This window comes from Lepidochelys kempii, chromosome 26, assembly GCF_965140265.1.
Source record: "Lepidochelys kempii isolate rLepKem1 chromosome 26, rLepKem1.hap2, whole genome shotgun sequence".
Classification (NCBI taxonomy): Eukaryota; Metazoa; Chordata; order Testudines; family Cheloniidae; genus Lepidochelys; species Lepidochelys kempii.
In genome coordinates this window covers 5,864,937-5,882,060 of record NC_133281.1, presented here as the reverse complement: position 1 = coordinate 5,882,060, position 17,124 = coordinate 5,864,937, and the positions used below count along the sequence as shown (strand labels likewise).

Genomic DNA, 17,124 nt, shown 5'->3' with positions numbered 1-17,124 from the left:
ATTAGGTGTCTCTCATAAAAGCATCACTAAAACAAAACCCCAAACAGATGAGAGTTAAAGAGGCCGATGGCCATCTCCTTACAAGACAGAATTTTTATTACATCGTTACAACAGATAGCCAGCAGCTTCTGTGTGCGTGCTGGGCTCTTCACTCCTATGGGCTTTGTACATTCAGGGAGCTGAGCTGATACCTGCTTTGTCAAGTTAAAAGGAAAACGTCTGCCATACAGTTGGACTTTCCTGCATTAAGCGATACCTCCCGAAGGGTGGGGGGGTGCTATGGGAGTTGGGGGATACAATCGATTCATCAACGGTAGTTGCAAAGTGGTTAAGAAGAACATTTGCTCCTGGCTTGGGCGGTGCCCTGCTTCAAAGAAAAAAACAGGCCCAGAAATGGATATTTAAAGAGATAAAAGACATCCCCCCCGCCCTCAATCTGGTCGATGCCAGCAGCTGACTGCCCCTTAGCCTCTGTGTGAGTGTGTCTTAGCGCTGAGGTTGACTGTGTGTTTCTCCATCCAGTCTGTCTGGTTCCCCCCACCTCCCCGCGCATGTATTTGTTCTATACAGAAAAGAACCGTCCCTCCAGCGTGGGGTGGTGAGGGCCCTGGTGGCCGTGGAGCCTCATTTCCTTGTGTGCAGAGTGTCCTGGAATTTGGTGCTGGTGTACCGCAGATGGAAGCCCTTCTTGTTGATGGTGTCATCCGAGTGGAACTTGATCATGACCGAATCGCCGGCGGAGGAGACCTCTTCCGGGGGCTGGGGGGGGAGGCAACGGAGTGGAGAGAGCCGGTCAGGGCACACTGTTTCTCCCTCACAGACCCAGAGGGTGAGAGACTGCAGGGACGTGAGAGTCTACAAGCTCTCTGGGATGGCTGGGTGGAGCCTTGGCTCTTCTTCCCCTTCCTCACGGGCCAGTGAGGTAAGTTGCTGCTGAGAGAGGTCAGCAACAAACCATCAACGGCCCTGGAGCCAGGAGGGAGCAGGGCGAAGGCCTGGGGGGCTGACAGCAATGTCTGAATCCCAGGGCAACTCCTGGGATGGGGCAGCTTGCACCCCACCTTGCTTGAGGCAGCGTCCAATGGCAGGGTTGAGCCTAGGCGGCCATTGGGCGAGCACCATAAGGCTTATCTATGCACCAACCTGAACTGGATTAGTTCCATGGCTACGGATGCTGGATGGGCACTGATTTCGGTTTGCCTTATCCCTCTTTCCTAATGGATCCACATTAAACTGAAATATCCCTCCCTAGTCTTAGCCACCCCGCCCCCAGCTCTGAAAGCTCAATCGCTTCCCCGCCAGGGGTGAGGTGTTTCCCGCTCTCCTCCAATGGGCTTGCCGTGCTTTGCATCATCATTGGTTTTTCCCGTCCCTATAGGTTCTTACACTGTGCCCATCTCCGCAGTAGCTGAGTGCTACAGCTGGGCCAGTTTTTTCTTCTTCAGGGAATAGTTTATTTGCCAAAAAAGGCATTTTTCAGTCCAAACTCCGCCCCCTATCCGGGTTGGAAATCCAGATTGAATTCAGTGAATAATTTCGTCCCAAAACAAATGAAAAAAAAAAGTAGAAAAAGTCAAAATGGTTTGTTTAGACATTTCAAAACAAACCTTTTTGGCTTTTTGTTTAAAAATGTAGCTAGATTTGCTTAAACTTTTTTAAAAAAGGTTGAAGACCACTCCAAACCGTAATAAAACCACTGGGTAAAAAATTCATTGTGGGTCAAACAAAAACATTTTTTTTTTCCCCCTGGATTTTTCTGTTCAGCCACCAAACTGAACAATCAATTCTTGGCTCAGAGCGCACGGTTTCACTCCGGGATGTGGTGCAGCTATCCCTGACTTCTGGGGCCAAGCGGGGGTGAGGGTGGGAAGGAAGGGAGGAGAGCAGGGGAAGCTTACCCCGGATCCGCAGTAGCGCCCCAGGCGTGGCGCTGTCCCGTCATAGCCGTCAAAGAGCTCCATGTAGTCGTACCCACAGTCGGCCTCCTCCTCGATCTCGAAGGTCTGGAAGATGAGCTCCACCCCGTAGCCCTCCTCCGCCACAATCACCCACTCGCAGTCCGAGCCCCCGGGGTAGTTGTTGTCTCCGAACTGAGCGTGTGAGTACAGGTCCTTGGTTTTCACCTCAGCTCGCATCTGGCCCCCGCAGACTGGAAGTAAGAACACACTCGTGTATAGCAAGGAGGTGAAGAAGGGTGCACACCTATTGCCAGAGAGGGTCATCTTCTTTCCTCCCTATTTCCTAATGTCTTCCCTCTGGCAGCCACGGGGGGCCTCTCTCTACCCTGGAGCTCACCGAACACCCACCCCATCAGCTCAGCCTCTGGTCCCATCCAGCCTTTGGCCTCTCTGCATAATCTGCCAGTCTGGGCATTTTTTGCACAGGGTCCACTGAGCAGCCATGAGATAGACGGCCAAATGTGCCATGCAGAAGTCAGTGGCTCCTTGTCCCATCACTGATCTCCTGAGCCATCTGCCCCGCAAAAGCGTGACTTCAAAAAGAAACATGGCAGCTGCTTTGCTTGCTCCTCTCAACGTTGCTTTACTATCAGCCGGTGACCCCTAATCTTTCTGTTCTTCTCCTCCCCTTGATTCTCTCCATACATTTAACACATTATGCAAAATACTGAACTGCGCCAAGCCTCGGAGTCTTTAAAGCACCACAGTTCCTAGGAAGACACAAGGGTGAAGTGGGATAATATTCCAGCCCCTCTCTTCTGGGACCAGAGCTTCACACCTGGCCTGACATCACCACAACTCTCCGGAGTTTTTAGGTACCTGCCACTGAACCAAACACCAAGCAAACAAAAACCCAGTTACCTGTTGAATAGGTGGCCTGGAAGCCCTTCTTCTGGACGGAGTTATCGGAGAAGAACTTGAGGAACATCTTGTTGCTGGTGGAGATGACGGGGTCCGGTTCCTTAGCCCCACAAAACCTGCCCAGGACTGGAGCCTTGGCATCTTTCCCATTGTAAACCTCCAGGTGGTCATAAGTGCATTCCTGATGACCCTCAATATCCAGCTCTGTGAAGGTCTGGGAAGACGGGAGGAGATGGAGGGAAACTTACAATGATAGTAGGTGGCAAAGCACCGAAGTTCTATGGATCTCAAGTCACGACAGTGATAGGGGGCCATTCCAAGTCCCATACACAGCACATCTCTGGCTATGCTATTAGGAGCCACGTTAGTCTGGATGCAGCCGGCAGTTTCTTTGTGCAGAGGTCACCTTGTCTGCAATCTACTCCCATCCCATTTGACTGTTCTCACAGCACCATTAACAAGAAACATCCCCCGGGGATGTTCCTGCGTAATTGTCCCCTTCCTCCCATGTGTGTCATGGCTCCATTGTCCATTAGAGAGGTTATCCACCTCCCTGCACAGCATCTGGCACTGGACATAGCGGGAGAGAGGACAATGGACTCGACAGACATTGCTCTGAAGCAGACTGGAAATTCCTAGCTGCTGTATCCTTCACATGGGGACCGGTGGCTGCGGTCGCTATATCACATGTGTATTTTTCTGCTGCTAGTCCCTTGCGCTATACGTTACCAGTTTGACGCGGTGCCCAGGCGTGGTAGTTATTGCCCAGATGCACTCTTTCTTGCTCGGGTACTTATCGGGCCAGTTCGGGCTGGTGATGGTACCAGTGATGGACGTCACCTTGTGATCACAGCCAGCTGCAGGAAGAGAATCCCAAAGGAGTCAGCCAGGGGGCCTATCCCCCAAAGGATCATTTCTCTATCCTTCCCCCACCTCCAAAACTCACTCACCTAACACTCCCAAAGAGCCAGCTAAGCTGTTTATCCCCTCGCCAGCCCCTTGTTGCTGGGAAATATGAAGAGATGGGGAAACCTGTGCACGGTCCAGAGGAAACTGGCAGCAAACCCTTCAGAGACCTTGTGCACGGAGAAGCCCAGCAAGGCAATTGTACCTTCCCTGCTGCCCTGGGGATAAACGTACCTTCTTTGCAATCATGCTTGTTGTCGTGCAGCACGAAGCCGCTGCGACACTGGCATTGGTAGCTGCCGAAGGTATTTAGGCAGTCGTGCTGGCACCCCCCATTGTCCTTCGAACATTCGTCTTTGTCTAAGGAGAAGAAAGGAAGCAGTCTGTGGTTTAGCCGGGCCTAGGAATTGTTCCCTGCTGGGTTATGGTGAATCACCAGCATTGCAATGGACGGCCCTTCTCCATGGGGTGAAATCTAGGGCAGCTGAGCCGTTCAGAAAGGGCCAGACTCACCCGCAGTGCAGAAGGCTCACTCACAAGGTTCTGTGCATTGCAGAATCCCACTTAAATTCCATCACTGAACTGGTGTCCAGTGCCTCCCTGTGACCCTTCTGCACTGGGGTGAACATCAGCTTAAGGGACCTCAATCCATACCTCCGCCTGTTCGAGTGGAAACCTCTTCCATGGAGACAAATTGTGCCAACTAAATCATACCTCACTCACTACTCTCAGGCTCTGAGTGCTGTGCTACTGAAAGTCCCCGGACCTGGACTCGAAACATTCAGCTATCAGTGGAAGGAAACTATCAGACAAGCAAGTTCTTATTTCCAGCAGCAACCAGATCTATGGGCCTGACCCTTGCTCTCACTTCCACCAGAGTGAATGCAGTGATTGAAGCACAAAACTAGTGCAAGCGAGAGGAGAATCAAGCTCCGTGTCTACAAATCTTGCCCCGTGCTAACTCCATATGGAAATCAATTCAATATATATGGGACACAACCATTACCTGCTTACTGTACAGACGGGTAGGTAGAAAAACAGACACAAGGACAACCAAAGATGCAAGAAAGACCAGGACATGGTGTCCTTCTTTACTTATCAATAGGAAATGTCACAGACACAATAAAAATTGGAAATAAAGGTCAACTGGTCAATGACAAACCAGAGGAGTCTAAAAACAATGGTGAATAAAAAAATAATAAGGCCAACAACCAGTTCTGTCAAGCAACGAATTTGGGGCCTGGGCGACTCTCTGAGCGAGGCTGTGAGCTAGGACAGAACGGAAGGACATTGGTTCCCTGTTCCCTGGATCCTTTGGAGGGGCAGTGGTGTTCCTGAGGAACTGAACGGAGGATTGGCCGAGTTCCTTTCGGGCCTCGTATCCTTTTCTGCAGGCGGAACTTCAAGCCGGGTGGGCGAGCTTTCGGGGGCTGCGGCTGCTGCTTCGTTTCTGAAATGACAGAGAGAGAAAATGAAAACGAACCTGTGCTGTTGTGCCAGGAAGGAGAGTTGGACACCAAGGTAAGGGAGCCAAGGAAAGGGCTGGGGGCAGAGGGACATGCAGAGAGCGGGGGCCATACTCAGTAGCACGTGTTACAGAGCTGAGCGAAAGGGGAAGCACACACACAGCTACTGCTGCCAAACTACAGGAGAGGCACAGCACAAGGGGAAGGCGCCAAGATCTCCTGGAGCCCACTGAGTCACACCCCACCTCTCCCCTTTGGCTCTTGAAAGCAAACTTTAGCTCCAGCATTAAGTGATGGATGGGCCAGTCGGGAGGAACTTTCTGGTGCAGCACCCCCTCGAGGCGCTTGGGGGGAGTGTTCCTTTCAGGGCAGAAGCGTCTCCTCCTTTCCCATGTTATTCTACATTCACTGGCCTAACACAGCTCTAGCTCTGCATAGAGGAGAATGCGAGGAGGCAGAGGTGAGCTGGCAGACTCCAGAGAGGTTTGAGACAAGGGAGTATTCGGAGCAAATTGGCCCTTTCAAGCTATCAGTCAAATAAAGTCTTCGCTAGGTGTCACCTGCTAAAAGCCAATACCAATTCCACATCGTTCCTGTGAGGAACATGAGCATCATGGGGGATAGCCCTCCAGATAGATAACTTAGAGGGCACAGGGTTTGCAAAGTGTTAATTTGGAGGAGGTTTTGGAAGACCATATTTGAGGGATCGTTGTTTGTGCTTTGGGCACCTGAAATGGGACGGTGCATGGAGATGGGAGGAGGCAAAATCCTCCCGCCTACCCACTTACCTCCGCTCCGCCGAACCCTGGCTGCAATTGTTACGGGAAGGACCTGCCCCTGCACGTGGCAGAACCCCCTGAAATGCGACGTCGTCTCAAGGCTTTGGAGCATGTGTAGGAAGGCTGGTTACTTAGGGCTCCCCATGGGCTTCCAGTTGGGAAGGTGAGATGATCTTTTTGGGCAATTTCTTTGGCTATAGGACAGGCCAAGAGGCCGTGCGGTGACGCAGATAGTGCACTGGACTGGCAGCCAGGAGACCAGGGTTCTATTCACCAGCTCTGCCACTGACCTGTGTGTGTGACCTTGGGCAAGACACTGCCCCTCTCTCGGCCTCTTGTTTCCCCTCCCACCCTTAGCCAGTCTTGTCTAGCTGGTGAGCTCTTTGTGCAAGGACTGTTGCTCACTATCTATATGTGCAGCACCTCGCACAGCACGGCCCTGATCTCGGTTGTGGTCTTGCGGCACCACTGTAATACAAATAACAATAACAGGACAGTTAAGACTGGGCATTTGGAGATTTCCACTTATGGCAGATCCTGACTCTGGGGTCAGACAACCAAGTATTAAAAATGGCAGTAAGTTGGCCCCAGCCCCTGGTCTTGCAGTGGGCTCTTGTGTGCACTACCTGTTCAGACTGTAAGCCCCCAGGAGCTGTGGTTCTTTTAGCCCTGTACTGTGCCAAGCATACAGTCAGGGGCTTAAACATCAAGAATGATTAGTCTGCAAGAAGCACCTGTTTCTAGTCAGCGAGTCAAAGAGTCTCCTGAATTTAGCCTATAAGCAGCATCTCACCTGGAGCCTCAGGCATGGGAGACACCTGGCTTCCTGGGGGGTGTTCTTTTCCCCACAAGACAGCACAAATCCAGGAAAGGTTTGCTGGAGCAAAAGGCTGGTCTTATGCTTAAGACATCGCACTGGGTCTCATGGGATCCAGGCTCAGTTCTGAAACTCCCCATGCGGCCTTGGGCCAGTCACTTCACCTCTCTGCCACTGTTCCTCATCTGTAGAACAGGGGCTTAACAGTCCTTCCTTCGTCTGTTTAGATTGTCAACTCTGCAGGTCAACTCTGTGCACGGGCAGTGCCTAGCATAATAGGAGCCTGGTCTCAGTTAGAGCCTTTAGGTCTGCTACTATGATACAAAGAATAGCAAAAATCACGTGACCGTTCTGTCTTGTGGGGAAAAGAACACCCCTCAGGAAGCCAGGTGTCTCCCGTGCCCAAGGCTCCAGGTGAGACAGTGCTTACAGGCAGCATTCAGGAGGCTCTTTCATCTAGATATGCATGCGAGGCTCTGTTTAGCATGATGCATGGTCCAGTTACTCTTACGAGCCTGGCTGCTGTTAAGAACAGGTGTGACGTGCCATTACAACCCCTTTGTGCAACGGTACGTACCCCCTTGTTCTGACCGCCCACTGCTGCACATAGCCAGACCTGTTTCCTGGAAGCCTATAACCATAAAGCTCAAAGTTCATGATGCAGCAGAGGAGGGGGCTCTGAAAGGCCTAACTGTACAGGCAGCAAACAGAGCAGGGGGGAGAAGCGTTTCAATCGAGGCTAGGGGTCTGCTAGGGGGACTGTGTATAATAAACCCCCTTCAGAAAGGACACCTGGGATGGATAAAGATAAAAGAAAGAGAATTTGCATAGGAAAAGAGCCCACTGGAAAGCTGTCTTTAGTAACTGTTTATTCTATAACTCGTTCATTGAAAATAAATAATCAGCAATAACGATATCATCTGACATTTATCCTGAAGGTTCCCAAAGCACCTTACAAACTCTGGGCCCAATTCTGCTTTCCATCTGCACCCAAAACTCCCACTGCAATCGAGCGATGCAGCATTGGGCCATATACACCCGTTTGTATTGACATATATCCCGATACCACAAAAGCACACCATTGGCCAAAGCACGTGCTTAAGTCCCACTGACTGCCACTGTTAAGCATGTGCTTAGGTGCTTTCCTGGAGCAGGGCCACATGTAGCGGTGATGAAATCAAGCCGCCACTGGGGTGGAGGGCAACAACCTAGGCAGATAACACTGCACAATAGTAATGAAGGGCCAGAAAGATACCTAAGCCCAAGAGGTACTGAATCACACAAACATACAGCAGTGAAGCAATGCTCCGGTGTGGAAGGGACATTGGAAGGGGAGCTTACCTGAACACTGACACTGGCAGCTCCAGTGGAAATGGATAAGCCCCAAGACTCTGCAGCACCTGCTAAGGAACAGGACATTCCAGCCAATGTCCTCCGTTCGGCTGGTCAACAGCTGCTGTTCCACCACGGCTCTTGATCTCATTTACTCGTCTAATGCACGCACCCACATTAACCCAGGCCGTTAGCTCTGCTCCCGGCTGGTGCTTTCTCAGGTAGAATCCAGAGCGATCTGCCTCCTGCCAGCTGCCTCTGGTTATCCCCAGTTCCCAAAGCAGCCCAGAAGGTGAGGAACATGACTCAGTCACAAAGACGGGAGGGCTCCTTCCTGCGCAACAGGACAGTGGCAGCCAGGCTTTGCTTCCGGACTGAATCTGGAGCATGAATGGCCCAAGAACTCCAGAGTGGACCAAGGGAATAGGAATACCTCTAGAGAGGAGACCAGCCAGCCAAGCAAACATCTGGGAGCTGCTCATGGTTGGCCCTGCCTGGTGTTGGACTGTAACAATAGAATATTCTGGGAGTAAATAGGGGTGATACGCCAAATAGGGAATCCAGTTCTTTTTGTGTCCTCCAGCTTCATCTTGCTGTGACCTGAGTGAAGAGACAGAAGGGATATTTTTATGGCCTCATTTGCAGTGGGCACCTCTGGTAATCCGCAGCCTGAGGACGTTCCAGTGAGTAGAGCCCATGGGACAAACTGGGGGCTCCCCGAGAAGTCACCCACGGCTCCCTAGTTGCCACAAAATGCGAACAAGGGTGTGTAGTAGCCATCGCAGTTATAAAGCCATGGGTCTGAATTGTTCTGTGGGCGGGTAGGGGCGACTTGGGAAGTCTTTGAGGAACGCTGTGTTTCTACAATGGCAGACCGGGCAGGGGAGCAAACAAACAGCAGGCACATCAAAAGGCTGAAAAGGACCTAAGTTGGCACCTGGGATCCTGCAGCCCCTACCCACCCAAGTAGTGCCACTAAAACCAATGGGTGAAATCCTGACCCTATTGAAGTCAATGATGAAACTCCCGTTGATTTCAGCAGGGCCCGGATTTCATTCCCCTAGGTGAGTAAAGGATCCAGGAGCAGGCCGTTAAGCTAAGAAGTGGAGGAGAATAAGACACTTACCCGGATGCCTTGGCAATCCTGCTGGATGATCAGCTGCTGAGGCTTATCTGAGGTCATTCTTTGCTGGACGGTGGCGATTCCTGCCAGCTGGGCCAGGCCAGATTACCTTACTTGCCTTGTTTTCATTAAAAAAAAAAAATAAAGCAAAAATACCATACCCGAAGCCCGCCCATTGGCTCTTCATTCATTCCAGCCAGCTGCAGGTGGCCTTGATTAACGAGCCATCGACAGGAGCTGCAGAAGCCCTCTTGGGTGGGTTCTTTGGAACGTCTCCTGTGGCAGCATGGGATGGGGCAGGGCGCTCACTAGGAGCTGAAGGAAATTCTCTGAGCTTTGAGGGCAAAACTGCTCAGGTAGACGGCTTGAAGGGGCCAAGACCTTGAGGAATCTTTCTCTGGCCCCGATTCAGGAATGCCCTTCGGCATATGCATACGCTTAAATCCATGCCTATTCAAGACAGTATGTGCTTCCCTTTAAACATGTCCTTCAATCGCCTGGACTTCACTGGGACTTCAGCATGCGCGTAAAGATAACCGTGCCCTAAACATGTATGAAATGTATCAAAGGCGATTCGCAGCTGCAACATAATGAAGGGACCTCAGGACAAATCCTGCCCAGACTTAAAACCTGTCCTAAACAAAAATGAACTGGGGTCCTAGAGTGAGCCCCTGAACTAGTCTTCCATGGAGCTACGCTGATTTACATCAGCTGGAGGGCTCGCCCAGGAGTTTGTTTTTTTTAAAAGAAGCGGATAAAGGATTTCCAAAAACTAACGCTGCTTTCAAGGCATTGGTGTAGGAAAGAAGAGAAAGACACACAGGAAATAAGCAGGTAATGGTTTTTACTGGAACTGTCCCAACATTCCCTGTCTGCTTTAAAGGAAGGAGACCCAATCCAAGGAGTGTAGGCAGCTGAATGGCTCCATGGATCAAAGATGATTCACCTCCGTGGCATAATTAAGTGATCTCAGGACTAATTCTGCCTAGATTTAGACCCTGTGCAATGCCCTAGACTTAGACCAGGTGCAATCCCATTGCCGCATAAGGTATAAGCCAGGGATCCAAATGACCCTGCATAGCCAAGAGAGTAGGACGGGTCAATATCTCACCGCTGTTACTAGTCTAGGAAAGTAGTGGGAGTTTTTAGTCCATTCTAGATCAGTGCACATCCCAGCAGGAGGAGGAAGAGAGGGGACACCCTCAAGCAGAGAAGGCGCGCCGATGCTTTGCCACGTCCCCAGCGTGGCAGGAGGAGGGACAAGTGGCAAAGGCATTGAGCAGACAGTGGCATCATCAAAGCAGAGCCAGGGATTGGGATGCACCGCGGGGACAGGCAAAGCGGAGGAGGCGATGCGAGGAGACACCCGTAGCCAAGGCGAGAAGTGACCCACTCGGATAGCTCAAATTCCATGAAGTTGTTATGATATAATAATGCTAGAGAATGCAGTGCCCTGGGAAGGGAAGGTCAGCACCAAGGGCAGTCAGGGGCTAGGGCAGCTCATTGCTTTCCCAGGAGTTGTCCCTTTAAATGTAGCACAACTAATCAGACTGCAAGCTCTTTGGGGCAGGGCCTGTCTTTTTGTTCTGTGTTCGTACAGCGCCTAACACAAGAGGTCCATGACTGGGGTGCCTAGGTCCTACTGCAATACACATAATTAATAATTACAGACACAAATGACAGCACTTAGATATCTGCGGTCTGATTTGCAGAGGTGCTGAACACTGGCAGGCCCCATTAACTTCATCTGGCCCGGTGGGAGCTCAGCACCTTTTAAAGTCAGGCAAACAATAACAACTGGCTGTGCAGCCCTACGCTGGTTCTGTCATTTGCTCTGGCAGTTTTGCACCTGTCATTGATTGCAGGGGCCAAAGGCTTAGAGGCGGACTTCAAGGTCTAGCCTTGCAAGGGAAGCAAAAAGCGTGTGGGCTTGTCTATTCAGAGACCTAGTGCGTGGCAAGCTGGAGTTTCAAGTAGCAAGGTGCCAAAGTGCAGTAGGGAAAGTTTAGTGCATGGTAGCAGGGTCCACACAGCCCCTTAGTGTGCGGCAGGCTGTAGATTCACACCCCAGCTGGCCACGCACTCAGTCTGTGTGTAGACAAGCCCTGTTTGCATCAATGCCACTAAAAGCTTCCCTAGCTGGGAGTGGACAACGCCCAGGCTTCCTGTGTCGGAGGACTAGTCATGTGGGGAGTTTCTCTGAAACCAATGAAGGCCCATAGGCATGAGCTGGCATAAGGCTGTGTGAGCTGGCACATATCCCTTACTTAGAGCTTGCCATCCCCCGTCTGCCGTATGGACATATCCTTAGCCACACGCAGCAGTCAACGGGAGCGGCGGCCATGTTGCTGACAGCTGAATTTAGCCCAGTGTGTATAACTCACCCCGGTAACAGCGGAGCTTTACGTCACTGCTGAACTTGGCGCAGAGGGATCCACTGGGGCTGCCCGGGCTCATCCCAGGGGGTAGCTGGCTGTCTCTGACACACACAGGGCTGCCCTCACTCATGGGGAGTCCTGCCTTTGTGCTACTGACTACCCTAGCAAACCAGGTGTGAGCGAGGGTGGCGGAATCAGGACCAGAGTAAGCCACGAGGCCCACATCCTCGAAGATAGTCCGGCACCGGACTCACAGTATTTTAAATGGGAGTTCAGTGCCTGAATACCTGAGGATCTGGGCCCAGGTACACTAGGCTAGATTCCCATCTCCAGTACGCTGGTGCAGACCTGCAGCCACTTCAGCATCTTCTGGATTTACCCGTGGAACGGGGGGCAGACTGCAGCCCATACACTGTACACGCCCCATAGCATACAGTGATGCTACAGGAACTGACTCCAGCGGGACAGAGATTTTGCCTATTAAACAGAGATAGCCTTAGTTGTAGGTTTGTTTTTTTAAATTTCCAGTCTTCAGCTGGTGTAAAACAGTGTAGCACCAATGCTGGTTTTCACCAGCTGAGGATCTGGCCATTGCTCCTAGTTGGAATGAGCTGCAGAACCTCGAACATGTTTCCCCACTCCTCCATGGCTCTCCAGTGCAGCTGCAGCTGGAGAGGGGGAGGCATCTGCATAGAACTTCCTGGAGGCAGCAGAGTGTCCTCCAGTGAAAGGGGCTGGGGACTGCACCCTCTAGGCATAGGTAAGTGGCTGGAGGTAGTTAGCGATAGGGTGGGGGTGAAGGGACAGAGGACACCCATGCCGCAGGCTAGTGGGTCTACCTGAGAAGAAATGGGCTTTGAAGCCCTTCTTGGAGACGGTGTTGTCGGATTTGAATTCGATCCTCATGTTGTTGTACTGGGAAGTGATGACGTCGGGCTTCTCGGCACCGCAGAACTTGCCGTGCAGCTTGGAGTCGGCCGACAGCCCGCTGCGCACCTCCACAAAGTCGTATTTGCAAACCTGCTGGGGTGAGGGTGGAGAGGACAGACAGAGGAGCCAGGCTGAGATGGGGTGAGGAGACGCAGCCAGCAGGAGCTGACCAGCTGCTCATCTGGAGCAGGGCTTAGAGCACTGAGCTCAGGGCTTGTCTACAGTGGGCAGAAAGTGACTAGCAATGGGGGAGGCTGGTCACGATATACAGCAGTGCACACATGCATGCTAAAGCTTTGCACCAATGTATCGGCCCTAGCTAGACAGTGGCTGGGAGCTGATGCTAGATAAACTCAGACTGGAAATAAGGGGTACGTTTTCAACAGTAAGAGTAACTAACCACTGGAACAATTTACCAAGGGTTGTGGTGGATTCTCCATCAGCTGCAATTTTAAAATCCAGATTGGATGTTTTCCTAAAAGATCTGCTCTGGTTCAAACAGGAATGAATTTCAGGGAAGTTCTCTGATGATCACTGTGGTCCCTTCTGGCCTTAGAGTCTATGAATCTCGTGCAACCACCAACCTGGTGTAGAAAAGTCCCTCACTTCCTCTGAGAGCTACTACATTGGCTTTGACCCACGCACTTTCCAGGACGTAAAATGAGCATGAGAAATGAGCATCTGACCTCCCTCTGCAGCCATGCCTCCCCCCAAGCCCAGACCATGCACAGAGGGGCTTAAAACCTTGCGGGGATCTGCACCCGGAGACGCAACAAGCTGGTCTTTTGCAGGTGGTGGTGAGGAATTCACAAAGGAGGAGTTCCTCCCATAAGGAGATGGGGCCTTGGCACTCACGTCATTCCCCTCAGTCTCGAAGTATTCGAATTGCAGTGAGATGCGGTACTGGGAGGGCGCCACCAGATGCCAGACGCAGTCCTTGTTGGGCGGATATTCCTTGGGCCAGCCAGGGCTGGTGATGGAGCCATTGAGTCTGGTGAGGAGGCCTCCACAGGCGGCTGAAGGGTACAAAGCATGGGAGCATTGGCCAGGCTTCCCTCCCGCGTGACACTTTGACTGTCCTAGGCCAGGCACCACTCAGAAGCGGATGGGTGTGCTGGAGCAGTGCAGGGCTAGGTGCAGTGGGGAAGAGCAGTTACAGCTCTGGAGCGGTCAGCAGGGTCAAGGGAAGGGTCCTGGCTGCCCGTAGATACTGACCCTCACACCGGCGCTTGTCCAAAGCCAGTTCATAGCCAGGGTCGCAGGCACACCGGTAGCTGCCCAGGGTGTTCACGCAGCGCTGCTCACACCCGCCGTTGTTGGGCTGTGAACACTCGTCTACCTCTGCAAGGGGACAAAAGCAGAGAAAGGGTTTGGGAGCGGGACACCTGGAAAGGGCTGCTAGGGCCACGTCTCGGCGCTGGCCAGCAAGGGGGGCAGTGCCACTCTCAGAGCCCCCCATGGAGGAAAGGAACCAAGCTGGGCGGGGGACTGCAGCCCCAGTCAGGCACTGGGGAACAGTGGCCTGGAAAGAGAGAGGCCTCTGAACAAGCTAAGCTCCTGGCCAGTTGCTAGAAGGTTGGACCGTACCTTGGACTGGGCTTGCTTTTGGTCCCTCTGCTCCAGGAAACCCAAGGATAAAAGTTGAGATTTTAAAGCCAAAGAGCTTCCCCCAGCTGACATGGGGGAAACAGCTCAGCCTGCCCCTTTCCCACTGGCAAGCAGAGCCCATCCGCCCCGGCTTGCTGTGCCAAGCCCACCCCATACACCAGGAGGCTCAGAAGAAAGGGTCCGATTGCCACATGAGCTCTAGACGCCACCAGCAGAGGAGAGGCGGAGGCAAAGCTCCGGTACCTTTGAAGAAGTTGACGGCAAAGCCAGCCTTGTTGATGGAGCCGTCCGAGACAAACTTCATCCACAGCTTGTTGGAAGTGCTCTTGATGTCGTCAGGCTTATCGTAGCCACAGTACCGGCCGATCAGGCTGCTTGACTCGGTGCTGCCGTCCCGGATCTCCAGGTAGTCGTAGGCACAGCTGTCATGCCGCTCGATCTGGGATAGGGGGAGCAGGCAAGACATCAGTTCACCGGAGGGCTCCCAAGGATCCCTCAGCTGCTCAGGGGCCTGATCAGCCAGACGGCAACTTCACCTGCTGAGGTTAGCTCACAAATCCAGTAGCAATGGCCCAAACTATTGTGGTTTTACTTGGCAGCTCTAGCTCCTTTCAGCTAATGATCCCAAAGCAATTCAACAACAGCCCCACCAGGCAGGGGTGGTACCATGACCCCCATTTTAAATTTTGGGAAACTGAGCCACGGAAGGGACTTGCCCAAGGTCACCCAGCAGGTCAGTGGCAGAGAAGGGAGTAGGACCTAGTTCAACTGACCCAAAGGAGAAGCGTTACAGGTTCAGTTCAGGAGCGAGCAATTTCATACCCCAGCCCACAAACTCGACATGCAACCAGGCCTGAGAGCTGTAGACCAGGTGTCTGAGTTGGGGTCATGGTACTGCAGCTACAAAATGGAAGTTGGGGATGCACGGTTTGATTCTGCTTTCCCGTGAACCACTTCTATACAGGTATGATCCTAATGCCTTCAGCAGGGATGCCTGATTTACACCACCGTGAAAGCACAAGCAAGCCCACAAGGGGTAGGTAAAGTGCATGTTAGGGCATGTCTGTGCTAAGCATGGGAGGTGTCACTGCAACACGTGTATCTGGGCTAGCATCCATCGAGCTAGCTTGCTAAAAACAGTGGTGAAGACAGGGCCACACAGGCTAGCAGCCCAAATACAAGCCCTCCTTGGACCCCTGGTATGGACTCGCTTGCGCTAAGTCAAGTCTCCACTGCTATTTTTAGCAAGCTACCTCAATCACAGCTAGCATGGGGAAGGCACCCCCTGCTGCAATCAGACCTCTCCACTGCAGCGTACATAGACCCTGAAAAGGCAAATGACGCTTGCCTTGGCGGAGCTGTTCCAAGGTGGGGCTGAGGTGCAATTATACAACTCACCGCCCCCTTCGGTTCTGACCACAAGCCCATGCTGACTTCCAACCGCTGTAGAGCTGAGCTGGGCAGAAATCCTCCAGCGGGACCATTTACTATCGGAAAATATCCATTCAATGGAATCAACACATTTCGCGTGTTCTCAATATTTTGGATGAAAAATGATCGGCACGTTTTGTTTCGATAAGGCAAAGCACTACATTTCGATTAATATCATATCAGAGTCAAAATGTTTCCTTCAGAGCCAAGCCCTTCGACAAGGTCATTTCAATATTAGCACAAAACCATGTTTCTGAAATTTCATTTCGTGGGAATTTTTGGAAATTTTGACTTGTCGATGTGATTTCGGGAACAAGGAAATTTTGCAATATCAAGATTTCCCAGGGGATGGAAGTTCTGACGGTCTCTGCAGGCGAGCTCGCCGGTAGGTTTCTCGTTGCTAAGGAATGCTGTTCTAACGGGAAGAGCCACTGGGTGACTCCGGATGAGTGCCAATGACTCAGTTTTCTGGCTTTGATTACGGAGTGGAGGCATGTGGTGACTTCTGTGAGCCTGTCTGTTGTTGGGCAAGAGGAGGGGATTGTGAAAAAGAGGAGAGTGTGCGTTTGCTGCAGCCTAAAGGGAATTGCTGTTAACAGGAGTGAGGCATGATCGAGGGCAGTGCGACTGAAAGTGGTGGTCCACGGACTGGTACCAGTCCGCGAGCCATTGGCTGCCGGTCTGTGCGCACATTGGGGGAAAAAATGCCGGTCCCCCACATCAGATAGCTAGAGAAGCACTGATCTAGGGCTCAGATTCTCAGTGCTGCCAAAAGGATTTAGAAGGGGTTTAAACAGGATAGGGAATCAAGCATTCTGCGTTATAATCCCGACACCAACCTGCTGAATGACCTTGGCCAAGCCACTTCCCCTCTCTGTGTCTCAGCTCTACCATGGGCAAGATAGCAATACCTAACTCTTATATGGGGCTTTTCCTCCAGGAAGCTTAAAGGACCATTACCCCCAGATGGGGAAACCGAGGAAGGGAGAAGGAAAGTGACTTGCCCAAGGTCACCCAGTATGTCATGGCAGAGCCAGAAACAGAACCTTTAATCCTAGCCTGATGCCCTATCCACTGGGAAATGCTGTTCCCTCACCCAGCCTGCGAAAATTAACTAATTAATGCTTTGGAAGCGCTTTGAGATCTTCAGGCAAAAGGCGCTAGTGAAGTTTTGGGTGAAATCCCAAGAGGTGTTGGGCTCCTGCCAGCCTCAACAGGGCCAGAGAGAGTCCCAGAGGCTCAGCATGTCTCAGGATCTGGGCCACAGTGAGCATCAAGGCTCTGTGTCCTGTCCCCATTGCCCTGCGCGCACTCACAGTGCGGGCTGGACACTCATGAGGCCCATACCTCGAACGACTGGAAGGTGAGCCCCACATGGAACCCCTCAGAGATCGTGATCTTCCAGGTGCACACTTTGTTGGGCCGGTATTCATCTGGGTAGTTCGGAGACTGGATGTGGCCATTATCCTTCTTCATTTCTCCCCCGCAGATGGCTGTAAGGGAAGGTAACACCAGCCCAGCTGTAAGCAGCCAGG

General features: G+C 52.0%; 1 protein-coding gene across 7 annotated transcripts in view; it reads right to left on the bottom strand.

The window, feature by feature from the left end:
- Nucleotides 1-48: 48 nt before the first annotated feature.
- BMP1 (bone morphogenetic protein 1) overlaps nucleotides 49-17,124 on the bottom strand; it is an 84,757-nt gene continuing 67,681 nt past the window's right edge. For 2 of the 7 annotated variants that reach the window (XM_073325412.1, XM_073325410.1), the window contains 10 exons: nucleotides 16,937-17,082; nucleotides 14,402-14,597; nucleotides 13,766-13,891; nucleotides 13,406-13,566; nucleotides 12,460-12,643; nucleotides 3,960-4,085; nucleotides 3,549-3,676; nucleotides 2,820-3,033; nucleotides 1,899-2,149; nucleotides 49-759 (listed from right to left, as the gene is read on the bottom strand). In XM_073325412.1, coding sequence (XP_073181513.1) covers nucleotides 625-759; nucleotides 1,899-2,149; nucleotides 2,820-3,033; nucleotides 3,549-3,676; nucleotides 3,960-4,085; nucleotides 12,460-12,643; nucleotides 13,406-13,566; nucleotides 13,766-13,891; nucleotides 14,402-14,597; nucleotides 16,937-17,082 — 1,667 coding nt within the window. In that variant the 3' untranslated portion in view covers nucleotides 49-624. Of the gene's footprint in view, nucleotides 760-1,898; nucleotides 2,150-2,819; nucleotides 3,034-3,548; nucleotides 3,677-3,959; nucleotides 4,086-4,785; nucleotides 5,176-12,459; nucleotides 12,644-13,405; nucleotides 13,567-13,765; nucleotides 13,892-14,401; nucleotides 14,598-16,936; nucleotides 17,083-17,124 lie in introns of those variants that run through there. The other 5 variants (XM_073325413.1, XM_073325411.1, XM_073325416.1 and 2 more) reach the window with 3 other exon arrangements.